We start from the raw sequence: 21,237 nt of genomic DNA on the forward strand, positions 1-21,237 counted from the left end.
GGAGTTCCAGGATTTTGACCCAGCGACGATGAAGGAACGGCGATATATTTCCAAGTCGGGATGGCGTGTGACTTGGAGGGGAACGTGCAGATGGTGTTGTTCCCATGTACCTGCTGCTCTTGTCCTTCTAGGTGATAGAGGTCGCGGGTTTGGGAGGTGTTGTCGAAGAAGCCTTGGCGAGTTGCTGCAGTGCATCCTGTGGATGGTACACACTGCAGCCACTGTGTGCTGGTGGTGAAGGGAGTGAATGTTTAGGGTGGTGGATGGGGTGCCAATCGAACGGGCTGCTTTGTCCTGGATGATGTCGAGCTTCTTGAGTGTTGTTGGAGCTGCACTCATCCAGGCAAGTGGGGAGTATTCCATCACACTCCTGACTTGTGCCTTGTAGATGGTGGAAAGGCTTTGGGGAGTCAGGAAGTGAGTCACTCGCCGCAGAATACCCAGCCTCTGACCTGCTCTCGTAGCCACAGTATTTATATGGCTGGTCCAGTTAAGTTTCTGGTCAATGGTGACCCCCAGGATGTTGATGGTGGGGGATTCGGCGATGGTAATGCCATTGAATGTCAAGGGGAGGTGGTTAGACTCTCTCTTGTTGGAGATGGTCATTGCCTGGCACTTATCTGGCGCGAATGTTACTTGCCACTTATGAGCCCAAGACTGAATGTTGTCCAGGTCTCGCTGCATGCGGGCTCGGACTGCTTCATTATCTGAGGGGTTGCGAATGGAACGGAACACTGTGCAATCATCAGCGAACATCCCCATTTCTGACCTTATGAGGGAGAGAAGGTCATTGATGAAGCAGCTGAAGATGGTTGGGCCTAGGACACTGCCTTGAGGAACTCCTGCAGCAATGTCCTGGGGCTGAGATGATTGGCCTCCAACAACCACTACCATCTTCCTTTGTGCTACGTATGACTCCAGCCACTGGAGAGTTTTCCCCCTGATTCCCATTGACTTCAATTTTACTAGGGCTCCTTGGTGCCACATTCAGTCAAATGCTGCCTTGATGTCAAGGGCAGTCACTCTCACCTCACCTCTGGAATTCAGCTCTTTTGTCCATGTTTGGACCAAGGCTGTAATGAGGTCTGGAGCCGAGTGGTCCTGGCGGAACCCAAACTGAGCATCAGTGAGCAGGTTATTGGTGAGTAAGTGCCGCTTGATAGCACTGTCGACGACACCTTCCATCTCTTTGCTGATGGAAGGTGTACAAATGCATGTACATGTACAAATTCTTATCAGTATTACTGCATAATGTTACACTCACATAAGAATGATTTGCACTTAAATTTGAGGGGAAGCTAGAAAAGCATATGAGGGAGAAAGGTATGCTGATAGGGTTAGATGAAGATGGGTCGGAGGAGGCTTGTGTGGAGCATAAACACCGGCATAGACCAGTTGGGCCGAATGGCCTGTTTCTGTGCTGTAGTCTTGATGTAATTCGATGTAAAGGGACTTCTGTCAAACCAAGATGAAGGGTGTTCTCCATTGTGAATTACCTCAGTGATGCGCACCATAGAACTATTCCCAATTTGCAACATTACTAAAATTAGTTGGATCAGCCCTTTAACAAATTGACTAAAGTCCTGTAAAAGATTTGCAGTAGTCTTTAATCTCTACTGGGATGAAGCCAAGTTAATGTTGTCCAGTTGAATGCCTGCACGGCCGTAAATCAGCATACACGTTACCGCCAAGGATGAGATCAACCGTCTCCCCCTTTCCCCCAGGATGACTGGAGAGACCAAACTCCTTTTGACTGTGAACAGTATTCCATTTATTTTTATGGGGTACTAATTAAAGATTAGTGCTCCAATTGTCACTGGAAGTGGGGAGCAAGTTCATAACAGTAAGGATGAGATTCCATTTTCTGACTCCTCAGATGCATTGAGACTTCAATTATTTTTACACTTAAAAAAAAGGAATTTCAATAATCCAATAAAAAGAGGTCATGCAACAGACCATTCAACCAACTTCACACTGCCATTTGATCACTCCGGCCCTCCACCCTACCACAGACCATCCCCTTTCTTTCCTCCCCTGTTCTTTCCCCAGGCTCTGTACTTACGAAAAAACTGTTAATTCTCTAACATCTTCCAGTTCTGCCGAAAGGTCATCGACCTGAAACGTTAACTCTGTTTCTCTCTCCACAGATGCTGCCTGACCTGCTGAGTGTTATCCAGCAATTTCCGTTTTTATTTTACACTGTCCCTACTCATGGGCAGTTCGATGAGAGAATGGCCTATCTCACTCAGCTGTTAGGTCTGTAGAAGTGCAGCAGATTGGGAGCAATGCTCATGATGGTGACACCAGCAAATGGTCCTGGAGATCGGCTTCGGCAGGTTTCGGAGGCCTGGCACAATGGATCACGCCTGGCACCTCCTGAGCTTGGCGCAACAGAGTTTCATTTTTGTTAGTGGCATTCCGCTAGAGTTATGCCAGCTCCCTGGCCTAACCTCAGCAGAAAATCTAAACTGTGGTGTTACTTACACGCCAAACACGTACCTAGAAGAACAGTATAATACAATTTTATTCATATGAAATGGACTGAGCTCCCTCAATGGGACAGATGGGAAATTCACTGCCCATTTTGGGAATGACCATGACTTACTTTCTTTCCTTCCTTCCCTCCCTCTGGATTAGGAAGCAAAAAAAAAAATCAGACAGAATTCACACCTCATTATTAACCAGTGACTCCTCAAAAGTAAAAGGAAAACACTGTGGATGCTGGAAATCGGGAATAAAAACAGAAAATGCTGGAAAACACTCAGCGGGTCTGTGAAGAGAGAAACAGAGTTAACGTTTCAGGTCGATGACCTTTCATCAGAACCACACCACACCTGGAAAGTATAAAGGTTTGAATGTCCAGTGAGGACCCCACTGGAGCCTGCCCCCACATGGATTGGCCCCTTGGATGGAGTAGCAGATAAGTGCATTGCGTGAATCCTTCCAGTGTTATTACTGCATTATTACATGCAGAAATTAGCATGCATGAACAAGCAAACAAACTAACCAAACACATGATATCCTGCAGGAGTAGAGACAACTTCCCCTTTTTAGGTCGTGTGGGTGGGAACTGAAAATAAAATATCGAAACTACAGAAAAAATATTTTATCACTTGTATCAATATTATGGTATTTGAAATGGTCAGAAATAAGGTGATAGGACTTAATTTATTCCATAAAACAGGTAGTAAATTTAATATAAAAAGTACCCCCCAGACTCTCCTTCCCCTTTTAGAACTCTGCTCATGAGTTTCTTAAAGGGGCAGTCAACTCTCAGAAGTTCCACACAAAATGCCTGCTGACTGCCCAACATTTCAAAAGCATCAGAGCGATGAGAGGTTTGGGAAATGCTGATAAGTGTGGACGGATGTTGCTTTGTGACATATAGGAATATGTCAGTTCAGTACTGAGGGAGTGCTGCACTGTCGGAGGTGCCGTCTTTCGGATGAGGTGTTAAAACGAGGTCCCGTTTGCCTTCTCAGGTTTTTTTTTTTTTTATTCGTTCACGGGATGTGGGCGTCGCTGGCAAGGCCGGCATTTATTGCCCATCCCTAATTGCCCTCGAGAAGGTGGTGGTGAGCCGCCTTCTTGAACCGCTGCAGTCCGTGTGGTGACGGTTCTCCCACAGTGCTGTTAGGAAGGGAGTTCCAGGATTTTGACCCAGCGACAATGAAGGAACGGCGATATATTTCCAAGTCGGGATGGTGTGTGACTTGGAGGGGAACGTGGACGTAAAAGATCCCATGGCATTATTTGAAGAAGAGCAGGGGAGTTCTCTCCGGTGTCCTGGCCAACATTTATCCCTCAACAAACACCACCAAAAAGGATTGGCCATTATCACAGTGTTGTTTATGGGGCCTTGCTGCGCACAATTGGCTGCCGTGTTTTCTACATTACAATAGTGACTACACTTCAAAAGTACTTCATTGGCCATAAAGTACATCCTGAGGACATGAAAGGCACTATATAAATGCAAGTCTTTCTTTCTTTCTATGGGGGCAAGTGAGTGGACTATATTTCTTCTTTCAAAGAGGTTTGAGTAGGGTGACTTGGTAATTCCTCAGAACTCCCAGTTGGAGTGTCTCTGTAAATCCTTCAGCCTTACCCTACATTCATGTTACAAAAACAGTTTCTCCAATGCAACCTGGTTCCTTTAGTGCTAACTCTGCGCTGCTTACACTTCAATGAAAAATCGGCAACAACAGATAACTGCTCGTGTGTGTGTGTGTGTGTGTGTGTGAGATTGATCCAAGTTTCCAATCAAGACTTTAAAGTAACTGTGCCCAAATCTCCCGTCACTCTGACCCAGGGATGCCCCCAATGTCGGAGGAGGCCTGTGCAGCCCAGGAATGACATGCCTCCGCTTGTACAGATGAGCTGAAAGATCGGGTCATCCACTGCTAGGCTCAAGATGGCAGAACCCACCAAAGTGCCACCCACAACAGGCAAGGGCAACCCCTCCTCCTGAAGGGTGTTTTGCTGCCTCCAAAGGAACCGCTTCTGCGTTTATTTTGTTGTGTTCTTGCCAATGGTGTTCTAGCTAGCTTTTGACCAGACTCCAAGACAGATCGGCACATGGTACATAAGAACATAAGAAGTAGGAGCAGGAGTAGGCCATATGGCCCCTCAAGCCTGCTCCGCCATTCAATAAGATCATGGCTGATCTTCGACCTCAACTCTACTTTCCCGCCCGATCCCCATTTCCCTTGATTCCCTTATAGTCCAAAAATCTAGCGATCTCAGCCTTGAATATACTCAACAACTGAGCAGTCACAGCCCTCTGAACAGAGAGTTCCAAAGATTGACAACCCTCTGAGTGAAAAAAATTCTCCTCATCTCAGTCCTAAATGGCCGACCCCTTATCCTGAGATATGTCCCCTGGTTCTAGACTATCCAGCCATTGGAAACAACCTCTCAGCATCTACCCTGTCAAGCCCCCTCAGAATCTTATATGTTTCAACGAGATTACCTCTCATTCTTCTAAACTCCAGAGAGTATAGGCCCACTCTACTCAATCTCTCCTCATAGGACAACCCTCTCATCTCAGGAATCAATCGAATGAACCTCTAAGGCAAGTATATCCTTTCTTAAGTAAGGAGACCAAAACTGTACTCAGTACACCAGGCATGGTCTCACCAAAGCCCTGTACAATTGCAGCAAGTCTTCCTTACTCTTGTACTCCAACCCCCTTGCAATAAAGGCCAAGATATCATTTGTCTTCCTAATTGCTTGCTGTACCTGAAAGATAACTTTTTGTGCTTCATATACAAGGGCACATAAATCTCTCTGAACACCAACATTTAATAGTTTCCCACCACTTAAAAAATATTCCGCTTTTCTATTCTTCCTACGAAAGTGGATAATTTCACATTTCCCCACATTATACTCCATCTGCCACCTTCTTGCCCACTCAATTAACCTGTCTATACCTCTTTGCAGACTCTTTGGGCACGATTTGAGCCCTGAAGTCCGGGTGCGTTGGGTGCGGTGGGGGGCAATCAAAATTGCAGATTTGTGGAGTGGGAAGGAATCCCGGCTCCAACCGGCCGAAAAGCACGTACAACCCAGACGCATCTGGGTGCAGACGTGCTTCAGAAAGCCTGAAGTCCCGCTGACAATTAATGCCAGTGGGCCGATATTTAAAGCAGGAATTAAGGTGGTTAGACTCGTTGAAATGGTGAGTTTTATGTTTATTGATGCAGGGAAACAATTTCAACTCTGCCTCAACATGTTTCCCGTGCTGTGTGAAACATGCCATGGAAACAGAGGCAAGTTCCAGCTGGCAGCCATTTAAATCCCTGTTTGACAGATGGGGATAAAAGGTGAGTTATTGCAGCAAGGCACTCAGTTCTCTCAGACAAACTTTATGCTGGGAGTTCTTTGCGTTTAGGCTGAGAATCCTTGGTTCACACTCAGAATTGTTCTGTTTACACATATTTACCTAATTTTTGAACCCCCTCAAACTGACAACATCAGGATGGAGGGCGCAATGGCTGCATTCACCAATAGGAGGCACATCACCATCCTCGGCAGGCACCGTGTGCAGTTCCACCACTTGCAGCTCCACAAGACAGAGGTGCGCCACAGGGACCTGCATTAGAGCAGAGAAGGTAACAACAGAGGGCCCGGTGTCGCAGGAGGCACTACCCTCGTGAGAGGGTCTACAGACCAAGGCTGAGTTTCCTGGACCTCTCTGGGGAGCAGTGCATATGAAGGTTGAGAGTGAGTCGCTAGGTGATCGCAGACATCTGCGTGCTCCTTCATGCAGAGCTGCTCCCGGCTGGGCCTGGTGGCGTCGCATTGCCCGTGGCAGTTAAAGTGACCACTGCCCCCAACTTCTTCGCCTCTGGATCATTCCAGGATGCCACCGGTGACATCGCCAATCTGAGCACCTCCACACGAGCCAGGCCTGTTCATCAACGGAAAGGGATATCACTCCATCAACGCTCAGCTCGTTTGCGACCACCAGAAAAGATTTCTTCACGTCTGTGCCAGATTCCCTGGCAGCTGCCACGATTCCTCCATTCTGCGGGAGTCCTACATCCTGGCCCCCTTCCATGCACCAAACAGACTTAAGGACAGGTTGCTCGGAGACATGGGATACCTCCTGCAGATGTGGCTCATGACATCTGTGAGAAACCCCATCAGCGAGGCACAGCGTCGGTAAAACGACAGTCACATCGCCACCAGGGCTGTCATTGAACATGCGATAGGACTGCTCAAGTTTTGATGCCTGGATCGATCTGGGGGAGCCCTTCAATATGCACCAGCAAGAGTGGGTAGAATTATAGTCGTCCATTGCGTCCTGCGCAACATTGCTTAACAGAGAGGGTTACCGGTCAATGAGGCCCCATGCCCTCATGTAGCATCCACATCTGCCATTAACATTGAGGAGGAGGATGACGACGACGATGGGCAACTCATCGGCAGACCAGCGGCTCATCTGGCTTCTCGTGATGCCAGGGAGTCACTAATATGTGATAGATTCTCATAAGGAGAGCTGGAAAGTGAGGATAGTTAAGTTCTCACACCACCTGGAACGAGCACCACCAACACCAGCCCCCACTCCAACCCCCGCACAAAACATTCCCACAACCACACATACACCCGCTGTAAACGCAAGGCTCACCGTTCATGATGAAGCACAGGAAAGGGCACTTTCACAATAGGGACTCAAGAATGGACAAGACGTGGCAGTGGTGGTGACAATTATATGATTTAATGTGCATGGAACAAAAAACAAATATAAATGAAAAACATGACACTCCGTCAAACACCCTTGTGCATACCCTTTGTGATCACAAAACCTTCGCCTTTCGCTTCCTACTACTTCTATATGGTGCATCCCCTGTGGCTGTAGCAGAGGTAGTGGCAGATTGCTCAGGTCCCTGCCCAGACTGCTGAGATGTTCTAAGCCTACGCCCTCTGGATTTTGGAGCCTGTGAGGGCCCCTCCAATGACTGCTCCACATGCACCTGTGTAGGGGCAGACTCGGCCGCCTGGAGAGGAGGCAGCATTGCGGGAACTGGTTGAGAGGGGGGCAACTGGAGCGCTTTGAGTGGAGTCCCCACTTCCACGTCCCCTTTCACCATCATCCCTCTCCTGGGCTAGGACCACATCACTCCTACCACTCTGCTGGACAGCAGCTTGAAGGATATGCATGGTGCCTTGTAAGGCCACTTCTGATGTCTCTGTCAGCCTGTTTAAGGCAGCAGAATGTAGTTCTCCCCGAGTCCGCACAGCCATTGTCAGGGCCTGAAGGGACTCATTTGTGAGCCGTGCTTGAAGCTCAATGGTGGCTGCCCATTCTCTCCATCACAGACGTTCCCGCACTTACCTGCGCCACCATTCCACTAATGCAGGAGTTGGACTCCTCCATCGTTGCCGCTATTGTGGAGAATGTACGTGGCTCATCTTCCTCGCAAATGTGCTGCTGTCCCTCGATCATTCTCCTTTTAAAGGACGGCCCCCAGGGTTCAGCATCTGCGTCCAGCTGAGCAGAGCCTGGAGAGGAGCATTCCCACCGACGTGGACTCACCACAGCTGCCCCTGCCACCAATGTCTGCTCGTGCTCACGTGTGTTTGGTGACTCACCAGGTGCCATCATAACTAACGACTACTAGGACCCACCGAGGTGTGAGTATCTGCGCTGGAGGATGGCTCACTAAGATGTGACGGTGCGCCCTCGGAGACTAGGAGTTCCTCTGAGGAAACACTCTCTCCCGTCACTTCAGCGGTTGAAGGGTCTGGAAGAAAACAGAAGGTGATATTAAGAATCATCACAGATGTCTCATGTTGCAATGAGCATACTGAGGTGTTCGACATGTAATTATTAATAACATCAATTCATGTTGTGTGTGATGAATGTTAAAAGTTCTGTTACCAGACGTTTGCGGGGTGCCAGTCTTGGCATCCTCGAGGGACAGACAGTCGACGGTATGGATTTCCAGGGCCTCCTCCTCCGCCTCTGTGAGGACCACTATTTATTGTGGCCCCCCCTGCCCCCAGTCCTCACCCTCTCCCGTGCATTGAGCTCTCTTCTCCTATAAGTGGAGAAAGTACAGACGTGTGAGTGAGTGAGTGAGGGTGAAGTGGTCAGCCGATGAATGCATTGCTTTGGGTGAGGCTGATCGTGAAAGAGATGCAGCGGAGGGTGAGTATCAGACAGATACATCACATTTGGATCAGGATTGGGGTGAGTGGTAGTGGTGGGGTCACAAATAGGGAGGTGAGGAAGTGCTCAGAAAATGAAGGTAAGTTAATGATGAGCCTTAAGTGGATGTGAGGAGTGATGTGATGGAGTAGTCTTCACAGAGCAGAATGTGAGGGGATGAGGTGGTGATGTGCACCACAGAATGCAGGTGAATCAGCAAGAATATTCATTTTTCCTGACCTGGTAAGGTCATTGAAGCGATTCCTACACTGCACCCAAGTGCGGGATATGTTGCTCCTGCTGGTCACCTCCTCTGCCACCTCGAGCCAGACCTTCTTGGCGTCAGAGACAGGGCGCTTCCTCCTCTCTGCCGGGTAGAATATTTCCCTCCTCCTCCTCACCCTGGCCAGCAACACCTCAAGTGAGGCATCAGTGAACTTTGGGACAGACTTGCTCCTCGCACACTCCAACGTCTTCAGAATTCCTTGTTTCTCCAACAAAAGCCATTGCATCAATGGCCCTTAAAATACAAACATTCTAGCTGACAGCATGTCATGCGGGTGTGCAGTCCGCCCGCTGCGTAGCTTTCAGACAGCAAACCCGGAAGGCACCTTAAGGGCCATCAGTTAGGTTGTGATCTCGTGGAGAAAGGTAGGGATTTTTTTTCGGATTTCCCAAGTGCCAAATGACCCCCCGATGACATCTCGCCCACATATTAAAATCCTGCCCTTTGTGTCGTCCTCACGGCTTACTTTCCCACCTAGCTTTGTATCGTCAGCAAACTTGGATACATTACACTCAGTCCCTTCATCTAAGTCATTAATATAGATTGTAAATAGCTGAGGCCCAAGCACTGATCCTTGTGGCACCCCACTAGTTACAGCCTGCCAACCTGAAAATGACCTGTTTATTCTTACTGCCTGTTTTCTGTCCGTTATATTCTGTTAATATATTACCCCCAACCCCATGAGCCCTTATCTTGCGTAACAACCTTTTGTGTGGCACATTATTGAATGCCTTTTGAAAATCCAAATATACTACATGCACTGGTTTCCCCTTTATCTACCCTGTTGGTTACATCCTCAAAAAACTCTAATAGATTTGTCAAACATGATTTCCCTTTCATAAAACCATGTGACTCTGCCAAATCATATTATGATTTTCTAAGTGCCCCGTTACCACGTCCTTAATAATGGATTCCTACATTCTACATAAACTGGCTCAATTTATAAAAAACTATCACAGCAAAATGGTTAACACAATACAATACAATATAAATCTGCACAGAATTACTATCAAATCAACACACTTGGAATCCTTCAATGGCTTGACACTGCTCAATGTCCTATTTAACTACATTCGGTATAAGTGGTTACAATATAGTTTCAAAAGATAATTGGTACTTAACATAAATCAAGAGTTCTAATCAGAAGCACAGTAATAAACTTGATTTTAAATATTACAATATCACACATGAGCTGGGTTTTGCTTAAAGTATAAAAGTAAAGCTAGTGTTCGAGATTAAGATTGAGAAATAGTAAGGGAAATCATTTTACACAAAATAATTACTTATATTCTTATACTATATTCCATTTTAGATTATTTCTGTAGTTTAAAAAAAACTAAAATTGAAAGAGGGCTGAAACCAACAGCTGAGGGACTGTAGCAGTTCAAGAAGCGTTACCACCACCTTCCGAGGAACATTAAGCAGCTCTTTGCACTGGTGTGTGAAACACTGAAATACACTCCTGTGTTGAAGGAACTCATTAGCACAACGAACCTGCTGAAGGAGAAGAAGTTGCAGATCAATGTACAAAAGGTTACTACAGCTTTCTTTTAAGGCCAGTTAACAAATGTTTACATTTGGATTCTCTTTATTACCCCCAACTGGAGACTCCAATCTCTTTTCAGGCCTTTCTAACCCAAACATATTTAGCAGGCCCAGGACATCGTGTTAGGGACGGGTACTGAAAGTGGATAATGGGTTATGGAATGGAAATGCCTATGGAGCAGTGCAACTAGAAACAGTGTAAGCTGTGTAAAATCATAGACAGAGGTTGGAAGATGAAGAAGGGAGACATCTGGAGGGTTGAGCTGTAATGTGTGTATCTTCTGCGGCAAAGCATCTTTTGTGATCTCGCTACTAGGAACATAGAAACAGGAGTAGCCCACCCAACCAGATCACGGCTGATCTGCACCACAACTCCATCCACCTGCCTGGCAAGTAAGGGAACACTGTTTAACTGGGGTGAAGAGGAAAAAGTAGGAAGAAAAGTTCTGTCCCTTCTCCAATGCTTCCTGTTTCCAAGAAGAGGTCAGCAAAGGTTGCAGATCACTCCCTGTCCTTCAAAGTGAAAAAGGAAGCACGGTGGCAGGTGGGAGCTGCAAGCCTCCAATGAGGAGCAAAGTGGGGCAGGAATCTAAATAGTTTAAAGTCTATTTTAATTAGCACATAGTAACCTAACATCTGATTTTAATACTTTGGATAAACTGCCCAGTCCAGTAAAAAATAAGGACACAGTGGTGCAGCAGTCATGTTATTCGACTAGTAATCCAGAGGCTTGGACTAATAATCCAGAATATGTGAATTCAAATCCCACTGTGGCAATTGGAGAATTTGAATTCAGTTTAAAAAAATCTGGAAATCAAAAGCTGGTATCAGTAAGTGGCCACGAAGTTGATGGTTCACTAATGTCCTTTAGGGAAGGAAACCTGCCAACCTTACCCAGTCTGGCCTATATGTGACTCCAGTCTCACACCACCGTGGTTGACTCTTAATTGCCCTCTGAGGTGGCCTAACAAGCCATTCAGTTGTAAAAAGGTGGCCCACCAAAACCTTCTAACGGCAACTAGGGATGGGCAATAAATGCCGGCCTTGGCAGCAACATCCGCATCCTGAGAATTAATTAAGAAGAGATACTGTTGGGTATTCCTTATTTCTTGTGGTTCTTGGAACTGGATGAATAGTCAAGCAAAGAAAGTCACCCTCACTCATGGTAGTTTTGTTAATCAAAAGTAATTATTTAATGATGTTATAATTCATATGAGCACTCATGAAGCAAAATCAAACCATACATATGACTTTCCTCTATAAATAATTCGCAATGTTATTATGTAATGATTTAACAATTCATACACACATCAAGCAAATCATGTAATATATACAACCTTAAACCAAGGATTTTGCTCATCGGGCCTGAAGGTTGATCAGCTCTTCAGTCAATGAGCTCCTCTTCTTCATGTGTGATGTTCGACTGCAGTGTGCATTCCTTGTGACTGCCGTGTGGTGAAGAGGCTGTTTTTCTCTCAAACTCTTCCTTTTATATTGTTTTTACCAATAGGATGTAGGGTTGGGGAGTATCATTCTTTTTATCCAATCACTCCCTGTTGCTATGCCTCAATCATTAACATACCTCAATGAATGACTGTTCAGGTTTGATCATGTGACCGGAGACCCTTTGATGTAGAAAAGACCATGCGCTCGAACCGTGGAACGTAATAGGCCCCTTTACTGTCTCTATTTATGGCCTTTCATGTAGTGATAGCCCCTTTCATTTCTATGCACAGACATTCTTAATGGTCCTGACGGCTCCAGTTTTGTTTGCTTCAGTGGTTTCAAATCCATTCCTTATACCATTTGACCATATGCTGGATGCAATATTATTTGATGTTTTACAAATCCCAGTTCTTTGAACAGATTACCAGATAGGAATGAGAGGCCCATGTTTTTTTCACACCTATCATTGCCTTCCTGATCCGAAGCCTTTGATGTATCCCCTTGTTGCCTTTTCTTACATTACTCCCTGCTGTGTTGAAAAGCTTGTGTTTCCAAAGGCCTATGTGTTTTAAAAGCCTGACAACACTTTAAGTTCAATATTATCCATCTAGCTTATTTATTTAATAATCTAGATATCTATCTGCAGTACAATGTCTTCGATCCTGAAACTCAGACTTCTCCAATGCAATCAGCGATAGTGAAGGAAAAACAGGATTTGCGAGAATACAGTTTACCACCTTACTGTGTTTGCAGATTTCCAAATCTTTTTGTTTCAAAGGGGTTTTGAACCCTACAATGCTGTCTCTGTAAGAGGCAATAAAACATGAGAAGTTCTCATAATAAAAATGTGCTTTTCTAAAGTACAATGACACTAGACCAGAACAAGTGGATCTCTCAGGCAGTAAATAGCAAGTTTAAACAGTGGTTGCAGTGGCCACTGAAGTGCACTCAATGCTTGAGACTCTCTGAGACGCCGATGGGTCTATCAGCTTAAATAATGTCGTAGAGATTCTTACCCACTACAGGACTGAGAGAGAGAATTAGAATGGCCATCAACTTGGAAAGTGAAGTTAAAGATCAAATCCCTGTCAATCATTTGAGATCAAAGTCTGGCATAAAAGCTTCTGTTCCAGCCTTGAATTAATACCCTTAATTACCTTTTGTTGGTAATATATATTTCTTTTAAAACCTCTGATCTATGTTTATACATAAACTATAATTTGTGAAGTCTCAAATAGAATATAAAAATTCTGGACTCTAGAAATACACAGCTGGTAGACCAGAGGAAGACAGTTTAATCTTTCAGTTGGAACTTCACTTCTGATGAAGGGTCCCATCAAACACTTTAATCCATCTTTCAGGCGCTCAATAACCTGCTATGTATTTATGCCGTTCCCTTTATTTGGATCATTTGTAAAAATATTTCTTATAAAATCACACATTACTTTTCATCTTCAGAGTGCATTCAATTGACCCCCTACTGTTCGCAATGGCCTTGAAATTATACTCTGCGAATGTTGGCAAGCGTTTACTGTGTGATTATGAAATTCCGTTGTCCACTACTTTGATGGTGACTTGAAACGAATTAGTTTGTAGGTTAATATCTGGGCAGCATAATTTCACGGCTTTCAGAGAAAAGTAAAGTTTAGTGGTTTGACTTGCAAGTACATAAACAACTGAGCTTCCATCAGCCTCGTTTAACGACAATTACAACTACAAACCCGTTCTGAAAAAAAATTGTGCTTCAATTTTCTGGCAATTGTATTCTTAGGAGTTGGTGCTTCAATCATTGCTAACTCAAAACACTGAATGGCCCAAATGCACTGGACAATTCTCAAATACAATTAACAAATGAAGGAGCTTAACTCGCCCCTGATAGCACACTGATTACTGTGGATGTGTAGAATTCCTTTGTGAACCATTTCAACAAGCTAACACTGCTTTAAAATAGCACAAAATAATTCTACTCAAATATCTTAGCCAGGGAGCCACCAGAGAAAATTAAATCCCTATCCAAGTAGTTAAAAAGACCGTGAGAAAAAACAGCTTTGAACCATCGGAAACTGCCTGTGATAATTTCCTGACACCTCCTCCAGTCCCTCCGCTAATTAAAAAAGTGATCATTTTGTTTTTAATCAAGTGAGCTGGAATGGCTACATGATAATCTGATTCATAATCAGTAACTACATTAATTGCCAAGTAGACTGTTATATGTAAAATAGAACCTTAAAAAAATAATATTTTTTAAGAAAACACATTAATTTTTATATAATTCTTAGGAACCGAAACAAAAGATTATTTGCAATCCAGTGTTTTCAACAAGGCAAGTCAAAAACAAATCTTTTGTATTTATTTAAAATGTTAGGGATGAATTTTTTAAAAAAGGAGTCATTTACAACAAGTAAACACTTTCTGTGATATTAAATAATCCCATCGATTGCACAGCAAAGCTTTCTTTGAAATACAGACATTTATTATTAGTGCATAAAAAAATTATCCATTCACGTTCTTTTATAATCTCTGAAATATAATGTATGCATTTCTTTTACAATCCATTTATACACGCTTGTTGTCTTTTAAGTTTACACTTTGGGTCTTGAACGGGGTTTGTGCACATGGGGAATTTGCTCTGAATATGAAAAGATGCAAAGAAAAAAAAAATCAGTGGTGCAGGAGATCTCTGCTCCTCCCCTCACTGCTAAACATGGCTTTTGATAAAGTGTAGATGGAGAACATCTCCACTGGGACCAACGTAGGCACGACTTGGTTACGTTGGGGTACTCAGGGAAATGGGACTGATGGGCTGCACTGTGGTATCTGCTCAGAGCGGCCAGGATAAACTAACCACCAGATCACATCTTTCTGCTTCAGGGTACTGTAATTGGCTTCCTATGCCACAAAATATTTACAAAACGAGTTATAAAATACCATAACGACTGGTATATAGGCTGCCCTTACATGTAAGCCACACCCCTAACTCAAGACCTGCCCCAGAAAAAAAATGGATCATGCAAATAAGCCACACCACCAACTCAAACTGTTCTTTCTTTCCCTTTTTAAAGAAGTGCAGGCCTATATGTGGTTAAGAACTTTCATGGTAGATCATTTTAAATACAGCGAGGTGTCTTTTGAGTGCTCTGGTTGACTACTGCTCTTTCTTTACCAAACAACAGGCATCTCCACCTGATGCATCAACATGTTTATGAAGAGAACACTGCAAAACACTCCTTCTCCATCTCAGCTATAGCTCACTCTTCCTGGGTCCCTCCTGTACCTCATTAAAGCTTCCAACGCTCCCACTCTCTTATGTGTGATGTACACATTGTAGTCTTCTTGCTCCCATTATCTCCTGCACAGATGTTCTCCTCAAACTGGAGGAGTAATTTTGTGAGGTTCTGCTCCCGACTTGGAGCCTGACAAGTGGGAGTACGGGTCGGAGTTTGGGCTGTAACACCATAGGGCCGATTCTGCAACCTGCACTTCCTGTTTGGCAAGGCTTCATGCCAGGAAACAGAGCCTTGCAAACTTACCTGAGATGTCTTATACGAATACTTCATCACAGGTCAAGCAAGTCTATGTCAACCTCAACTCAATTCTCTCTGGGTCACCTACTCTACCTGAGCCTCCCTTATTCTGTCTGTACCCTCAAATTTACTTCACTCTCCCCATTTTAACCTCAACTCAATTTTCTTAGGCCAGTTCCTCCCTCAGCCGTACTTCACTGTGTTTCAGTTACAACCCACCAACAGACCAGAGTTCAAACCAGATAGGTAGGTCCAAGTTTCCATGTTGCATCCACCTACATTCACAAAAGGTCACAGGTACAGGTTCATTTTAACACAACTGGAAGCCTGTCAGAGATGCACTAATTCATATTATTTCCTAGTTTTGCTGCAGATTCTATGGAACAGATACTGGATATAGATCTGCAGGGACTGAACAGAACAGGCATCATTTGGTAATTGTCTGTCTCTACAGGTGCAATCTCTCTCCCTTTGGCTGTAACTCAATCAACCCAAGTTGCACCATCTCTACCTTGGTTACGCTCTACGACCAGTTATCGTATGATTCGGTCTGTTCCACTCAACAACAACTTGCATTTGTCTAGTGTCTTTAGCGTAGTAAATTGTCCCAAGGCGCTTCACAGGAGCATTATCAGCCACAATTTGACACTCCTTCATCTGTTCCAGCTCAAACCAGCCCATTTAGTTGCAGGGATACCAATTCAGCAGCATGACCCAGTTCCCATTGCTCTGAGTGCACATGGTCTACCTCAGTGCCAAGTAAACAGGATAGAAACATTCTCCCTTCTGCCCTGAAGTCCACACAGCCTGGCTGCGTGCAGTCAAATCAAGTGCATAATTACTCTGGATTTCCTAATCCAGATCCTCTTTTAGTCACATCGAAACAGCATGTGTTGATGTGAATGAGACTGAAGTGAATACTTAATGATAATTTAAAAGAAAGATTTACAACCTCATGTACAACTAGAAAAGGATTTACACTGATCTGTAATTGTTGTAACAAGTGGAATTACTGCTGCAAGAAATAATGCCACAATTTAGATTTCTAAGTGCAATCTACTTTTGATATATCCGTCATAAAAAGTAAAAAATAATATAGTACAATAGTATGGAGATGTAAAAACAGATTTATCCAATGGTAGGTGCTTGCGTTGGCTATCAGGGACTGAGTGACCTTTATAATGATGTGTTCAGCTTCATCACTGATACAAAATGGGTTATGTATCTTCATGAGTGTCCTAGACAGGTCCACCTTTGACAGCTTCGACTGAGGACACCGGCCCCGAAATTCAGAGGGGGTTCTCTTGATCTCCCACTGTAACTCTTGCAAGAGACCGGTGGAACCCCTCAGGGAAATGTCGGAGCCACTGTCTCCAAAATACTGTGGAGGTCTTGATGCCAGTTCTGTGCAATAGGCCTGTTCTGTTTAGCCAATTTTCTCTCCTCCGTTCCTAAACTCCAATCAGGAGTGGGAATGGGCTGAATTTTCTCCTCCCTAACCCAGGGGATTTGAAGGCCAATTGTAATGTCCCAAGTGGTGTTCTGGCTGAGATCAGGTAACTCAGCGCAGGCCAGGAATTGAACTGTGTGGCTCAGTACTGCACCCTGGTGGTGACTTTACCCACAAGTCCTTCGGGAAAGCCTCAACATCCCTTTCTTTAAAAACCTCTTTTTAGCTTCAATCTGGAACTAAATGTGAAGTGAACTACTCTTGCACCGAGATCTGAGGTTTACTGATCCAGATACAGGACGGGAAGGTGGTGAATTGACCTTCCAGTATATACTCGGAGAGGCCTGAATTGCAGTGGCGTGTTTCAGCCAAACCCAACATACCAGTCTTTAGGTATTCCCTGGGTGAAGAACCCTCATGGTAGACTCCCAACATTACACAGCAGATACATGTTATACTCCTACATACTCCCATTATTCATGGAATTAGAGGATTTTGAAAAGAGACGATAAAATTACAGATTTTTTATGGCTAATTCATACTTAGCATAGCCAAATACATTCCCATGTCACCGAATGATTGGGGATATCAATCGTCCCATTGCACCTCTGTTAGAAAACTCCACGAATGAGTCAGAGTGATCGCTGTATAAATTGGAATAAAGATGTTCACATCTTACTTAATGTCACAGAGTTCAGCTGATCCCCTTACCCTGAATTCAGTTTTTAAGTCTCCCTTTGATTGTCTGTGTATCAGTGAAAATACTCCTGATAATCTCCAGGCAGTTTTTAATTTCTGCCACACTAGTCTTAAATGCAGAATATGCAAAGCAGGATGGCTAAAACAGTGCAGTTATGTAGATAACACCAGCTAACCAATAAACAGTTCCAGTTCTGTTTCTTATTAACCAGGAGAAACCCAATGGGGCAGTCAGGCATCGTGCCGTTAGGGGAGAGGAGTAACAATTACATCTTCCCCCTTCAACTTCCCGCACATTCAAGAATTCTGAACCTTTATTAATTTAGCTGTGCTTGGAATCTTACATCCTTCCTCCCCCACCCCTGTCCCCAGAGACACTTCTACTGGTTAATTAACTAATACAAGCGTTCGAATCCCATAGATTGTACAAAAGGGGTGCCTTACTAAGCTGGGATTACTGTACGGTACAGAGCTACGGGCTGCAAGTTCACTCTGGTGCCTGCTTGTTCATCCAGTTATTTATCTGGCCCTCCCCCCCACCCCTGACAGCCCAGACAACTGGTTATAACGAGACTTCTCCGGTTGTGCGAAGATTCTGTTCATCCATTCTCTTTCGAACACTTCTCCTCATGGCGTCTGCTCTTCTGTATGGCTGGTTGCGTAGATCTGCAGGAGAAAGACGAGCATGGAGTGAGCCCAAGTGGAGAAGAATGAGAAATCAACAGTAGCTTCAGGACTCGAGCATTCCTCATACTGATCACATGAAGATTTCCCTTCCTTACTTTACATGAGATTCAGTACACTAAATCCAACTGCAGTACATTTGTTTTGTTGGAGAGATCGACCAATTGAAGTGCTGACTAATTTAATATTCAAGCCAACTGCAATGAAGGGCCACTGGATGTAGGCACCACCCACTGTGTATTACAGCCATAGCTAAGTTGGTCATACCCTTGCCTCTGAGTCAGAAGGTTGTGGGTTCAAGTCCCACTCCAGAGACTTGAGCACAAAATCTAGGCTGACACTCCCAATGCGGGATTGCTGCACTGTCAGAGATCCTGTCCTTTGGATGAAACGTTAAACTGAGGCCCAGCCTGCCCTCTTAGGTGGACGTGAAAGATCCCATGGCACTATTTTGAAGAAGAGCAGAGGAGTTCTCCCTGGTGTCCTGGCCAATATTTATCCCTCCTTAAACGCCACCAAAAAATTGGTCATTGTCGCATTGCTGTTTGTGGGAGCTTGCTGTGCGCAAATTGGCTGGCCAGTTTCGTACATTACAACAGTGATTATTCTTCAAAAGCACTTAATTGGCGGTAAAGCACTTTGGGACGTCCTGGGGTCATGAGAGGCATTATGTAAATGTAAGTCTTTCCTTTTTTATTCGGACTAGATTCAATTCCTTGGCCAACAATGAGTTAACGGATCTCAGCCAGGGCAGCTGTTGGCCACTACAATTAGCCTCTGCCCCAAGGCTACTGATGGCAAAAGAACCAGCTGGGATCCCCACTCTTGTTTCGTCATGGAATGACCCCTGCTAGAACATGTGCACTTCAGGTGAAGACAGATCAAGTCACGTGGTGCCTCTCCGAGCTTGCCAACATTAGGAATGTTCACTTGGATGAGGCACCACCGGGCCCACTGAATCAAAACAATAGAGACGAGACAAGAGGAGAAAATTGGAAAAATTGAATGCTGCCATTTGGATATTCTCTGATGGCAGCAAAGGGAGATATTAGAAAGGAAACTGTTTCACAAGGCCAAAGTTTCCTTCCTCTACACAAGCGGAGGTTTAGAAATTCTTGTCCCTCTGATAATGGTAATATTCATAGAAACAGGCAGATACACGAGTTCTCTCATCTAAATAAATTGGCCCTTGAGGAGCATGCTTGAAACAAGACAGAATAACATTGTAAACCACCTTTAAAGAGAGGACTGCACTTAGTTTATCGATCAAAAGTCAGGAAAGGCCTCACCAAAGCCCACCAATTGCTGTGCCCTGTAGCCAACACTGGAGATATTTGAATTAGTATGTCAACAGGGCGGATTGATGAATTGTCATCGCTAAAAGATCCTCATCGGTTAAGACAAGGAATCTGATCAAACCTACTAAAAGGATCACATTTATATTATCTTCTAAAAGGAGCAATTTACTTTATAAGAGGGCCGATATCTTCTGCGAAGTGCAGCAAGTCATCAACTATGACTTTGCTGCTCCTCAGGCACAGAGCAAACCTAAGATACTTGAATTTATTCTAGCAAGAAAGTAAAACTTCTTAATAACCATTGATTGTTTGATGTTATTTTAACTTCAGTTATGAGAGAACATTCTCAGAACCAGGGAGAGATTTTAGACTCTGCAGTGCTTTCTCCATCTGTGCACCAGGCTTTACTGAAGCATTCTGACGTGTTCAATTAAAGTTAATTGGGAACAGAATCTAAATGTAGTTTCCATCCGGCATTTATCTCTTCTCTCCAGACCATGGAGCAGGAGCTCAAACCATTAACACCTGCTAGCCAAAGTTGTACATGCAACAGGAAGTTCCTGTTATCTATAATAACATTATAGATGAAAAGAGTTGCACAGCTATTGCACAAATTTGTACCCAAGAACGCTGCAAACTCTGGCCCAGAAACAGCCCCATCACACAACTATCAATCAACATTAACAGGCTGGTACACACATACACATGCAACACCATCACACAACCTGACACACCAACACACATGACCCATCCCAAATACCAATACACATGACCCAAAACCAACACACATGACCCATCCCAAATACCAATACACATGACCCAAACACCAACACACACGAACCATTGCAAACACCAATACACATGACCCAAACACTGACACACATGACCCATCCCAAACACCAACACACATGACCCAAACACCAACACACATGAACCATCCCAAACACCAATACACATAACCCAAACACCAACACACATGACCCAACCCCAACACACATGACCCATTCTTAATACCAACACACATGACTCATCCCCAACACTAACATCCAACAGATTACGTAGCCTTTCACCTCATTATTCAGTTTATTAGTGTTCAGTTCTCTTTTAAAGTTATATGTAAAATAATATCACACATCTTGAGGCTTACCTGGAAATGCCATGCCTGCTAGGTCGCATACAGCAGAGGGGGAAGAGCACAGAGCAGACAAGCAGCACATAGAGGCGGTAAGCAAAGCCAGATGACAGCAGCAGGCCCGGCGCTAGGTAACAGCACGCCTCATGAAGAGCAGCTATCAGGCAGCGGAAACACAGCACTCAGAAGCAGAAACCTCAGAGAGTCAGCACACATCACAGCAAATAGAGTTCTCCGCAAGGATACTGATAGAAGTAGCACAAAATCAGTTTAGATGAAAGTAAGCACAAGGTGTGATTCAATGCGACTGGGATGACTACATGCTCTCTAATTATCACTTTTCAGCCAAAAAATGGATGATTTTAAAGATCAGGTTATAGTACTTTGAAGTGGAAATCTGCAAATTGAGGTCGGTTGTAACTTAGTGGCTCTGCTGTTATGAAACACAGTCTGTCAGTCACTGGCTACAGGTGGATCCCTGCCTTTTTAAACCTTAAAACATCAGTTATCATATTTATTG

The 21,237-nt window shown here is 44.3% G+C and overlaps 1 protein-coding gene and 1 long non-coding RNA gene across 4 annotated transcripts in view; one reads left to right on the forward strand and one right to left on the reverse strand.

Moving 5' to 3' along the window:
- LOC137300006 (uncharacterized) overlaps positions 1–21,237 on the forward strand; it is a 33,929-nt gene that overhangs the window by 12,573 nt on the left and 119 nt on the right. The window lies entirely within an intron of this gene.
- Positions 18,136–21,237, reverse strand: part of fmnl1a (formin-like 1a) — a 198,385-nt gene continuing 195,283 nt past the window's right edge. For all 3 annotated transcript variants that reach the window (XM_067969082.1, XM_067969083.1, XM_067969084.1), the window contains one exon: positions 18,136–18,269. In XM_067969082.1, coding sequence (XP_067825183.1) covers positions 18,166–18,269 — 104 coding nt within the window. In that variant the 3' untranslated portion in view covers positions 18,136–18,165. The remainder of the gene's footprint in view (positions 18,270–21,237) is intronic.

This window comes from Heptranchias perlo, chromosome 30, assembly GCF_035084215.1.
Source record: "Heptranchias perlo isolate sHepPer1 chromosome 30, sHepPer1.hap1, whole genome shotgun sequence".
Taxonomy (NCBI): Eukaryota; Metazoa; Chordata; class Chondrichthyes; order Hexanchiformes; family Hexanchidae; genus Heptranchias; species Heptranchias perlo.